This window comes from Myotis davidii, unplaced genomic scaffold, assembly GCF_000327345.1.
Source record: "Myotis davidii unplaced genomic scaffold, ASM32734v1 scaffold43, whole genome shotgun sequence".
NCBI lineage: Eukaryota > Metazoa > Chordata > Mammalia > Chiroptera > Vespertilionidae > Myotis > Myotis davidii.
This window is the reverse complement of record NW_006294590.1, coordinates 2,460,555-2,462,894: the sequence shown is the minus strand read 5'-3', so window position 1 is coordinate 2,462,894 and position 2,340 is coordinate 2,460,555. Positions and strand designations below refer to the sequence as shown.

The window sequence follows — 2,340 nt, the reverse complement described above, 5'->3', positions numbered from 1 at the left end:
AGCCACAGGTGCCCCCCCCCCCACCAGCCCCAGGTGGCCTTACCTGAGCTGGAGAAGAGGGGCTGGGCCCGGTCATGTGGGTAGTGGACTCCGGGGAGCAGGCCTGGGGCGGGGGGCCTGCTGAGCACATCCAGCTTGGTGCCCACCTCCAGCTTGTGGGGGTCCAGCTGCATCTGCGGGGACAGAGGTGTCCAGGGCGCTGCCCCGCCCGCCCCGCTCAGGGAACCTTGCTCGGCGCCCCCAGGCAGGGAGCTGCGCCCGAGCTGGGCCCTCACAGGAGCCTCCCCTGCATTTCAGCCTCCGTTTGTTGCTGAAGCTCAGGTGCCCGCCAGGGAGAGGACAGGGCACAGGGTCGAAGGCTGGGGGGGGGGACTGGGACCAGCACAGGTGAGTGACCGCCCCATCCACAGGGTCTGCTCCTTCCAACCCGGGTCGCCTGGGTGACACGGTGGCCCCACCCACACAGTCCTGTCTCCTCCCAGCCCTGCCCAGCCCCCGGCGAGGGAGGCAGCAAACCCGAGGCCGAGGGTCACAGGGTCGAAGGTCGGCAGGCGGCTCACCTTCAGCCTCTGCTGGTGGCGGTAGGTCTGCCACGCGATCTGCACGTGCACCGCGCACCACTTGCCCGGCTTCTGCGGAGGGGTGAGCGCTCAGTGGGCCTCCTCACCCATCACCCCGGGTCTTGGGGTCCCAGGGCACTCAGGGACTCCCAACAGGTACCCAGATCCCCCCGGCCGGGGGCCTCCCCTCGCCCAGGAGACGGCCCACACCTGCCCCCGCTCACCCTGACCGCTGTCCGGTACGGCTCGGACACCTGTGGCCGACAGAGGAGCAAGCGTTAGGTGGGCCCGGCCACAGCCCAGCCCGGGGGAGGGGGGGACGCTGCCCAGGAGGGAGGGACCGCTGGGCGGCTGCCACCTACCCCGGGGCCCTTCGGCAGCAGGGTGTGGACAGCGCTGGTCCGGCCCGTTACCTCGATTGGGTTTGAAGTCTGAGGGGAGAGGACAGGATGAGAGGCTGTGGAGGCCCAGGCCCGACAGCACCCATTCCTGAGTCGCCCTGCGCGCCGCCCCCTGCGTCCTGGGCTCAGGGGGAGGAAAGGGCTCTTGATAGTGAGGTGCCCGGGCTGGGCCGCAGGGAAGGGGAGCAGAGGGAGCCCAGTCCCCGGTCAGGCCTCAGGTGCCTCCTGCCCCCAGGACCGCACCTGCACGCTCCCCCAACCCTGAGCACCACTGCTAAGCTGCTGCCCAGACTGGGGCCCCACTGAGGGTTCGGGGTTCTGCCTTGAGGCTGAGTCCCCAGGGGAGGTGTGTGTGTCCGGTGCCCTCCGCACGCTGCCACCCCTACCCTTGGGGACACCCCGGGCCTCCCGCCTCCAGGGACAGCCAGTACCTTGGGCTGAAAAGCGCCCTGCAGGGACCCGAAGGGGCCTGGGTGTGGGAGCAGGGAGGGCAGTCCTGGGATGGCGGGCGGGAAGGACGGGAAAAACTGCAAGAGAGGAAGTGGGGCGTCCAGGCTCCAGCTGAGCACTCAGGTCCTGGGGGGACGCCGGCCCCGCCCTCGGGGCCCCCACCCTCCTGTTCAGAAGCACAATCGCCCCCCACCCCGCAGCCCCAGCCTGGCCCAGCACCCAGCGGACCACACGGGGGCCAGAGGCAGGGCCACTCACGTTGGAATGTCGCAGGTAGGGGCTGTCCAGCGTGGGTGTGTACTTGTCCAACTAGAGGGGAGAGAGGGAAGGGTGAGCCGGCCCTGCCCACGGACGCCCTCCAGGGGCCTGTACCCCCCACCCCAGCAGGCCCTGAGGGGGCCTAGGTGGCCATCCAGTCTCCGGGGCTGGGCTGCAGCCAGCTGACCAGGCCCCCGAAGCACACTCGCCGCCAGGCCTTCTGCTGTGGCAGCCGAGACGGGAGGAGGTGCTGCACGTGGGGGCATAGAGATCCCCCTTTTGGCCTCATCTGAAGGTGCGCTGCCCCCAAGGCCTCCGTGCCCAGTACCACCCACCTCTGTCCACCAGGAGGGAGATAGAGTCAGTGGTACCTGGATCATGTGACAAAAGAGGGGCGTGGACTGGAAGGGTGGCCCAGCCATCCCTAGAATGGATAGTGCACCCCTCTGACTTCAGGGGCCCGCTTAGGACACAGAAACCAGGAGGCCTGGAGCTGCTTTAGCAGCTGGATCAGGAGGCCAGGCCCTGTGGCCTGGGGAACACGAAGGGCCGCAGCCCTGCCATCCTGTCGCAAACTGAGACGTCCCGGGCCCTGTGTGAGGACCGCTGGGCCCAAGACCACGTCCCAGGTGTGTGCACATGGGGTGCCTGCCCAAGCCCAGGACGGGGGA

At 69.3% G+C, this 2,340-nt stretch overlaps 1 protein-coding gene across 1 annotated transcript in view; it reads right to left on the bottom strand.

Moving 5' to 3' along the window:
- The window catches only part of FBRSL1 (fibrosin-like 1), a 28,672-nt gene that overhangs the window by 1,280 nt on the left and 25,052 nt on the right, over positions 1-2,340 (bottom strand). The window contains 6 exon segments of the mRNA XM_015567235.1: positions 44-173; positions 561-632; positions 785-814; positions 923-991; positions 1,393-1,488; positions 1,670-1,720. Coding sequence (XP_015422721.1) covers positions 44-173; positions 561-632; positions 785-814; positions 923-991; positions 1,393-1,488; positions 1,670-1,720 — 448 coding nt within the window.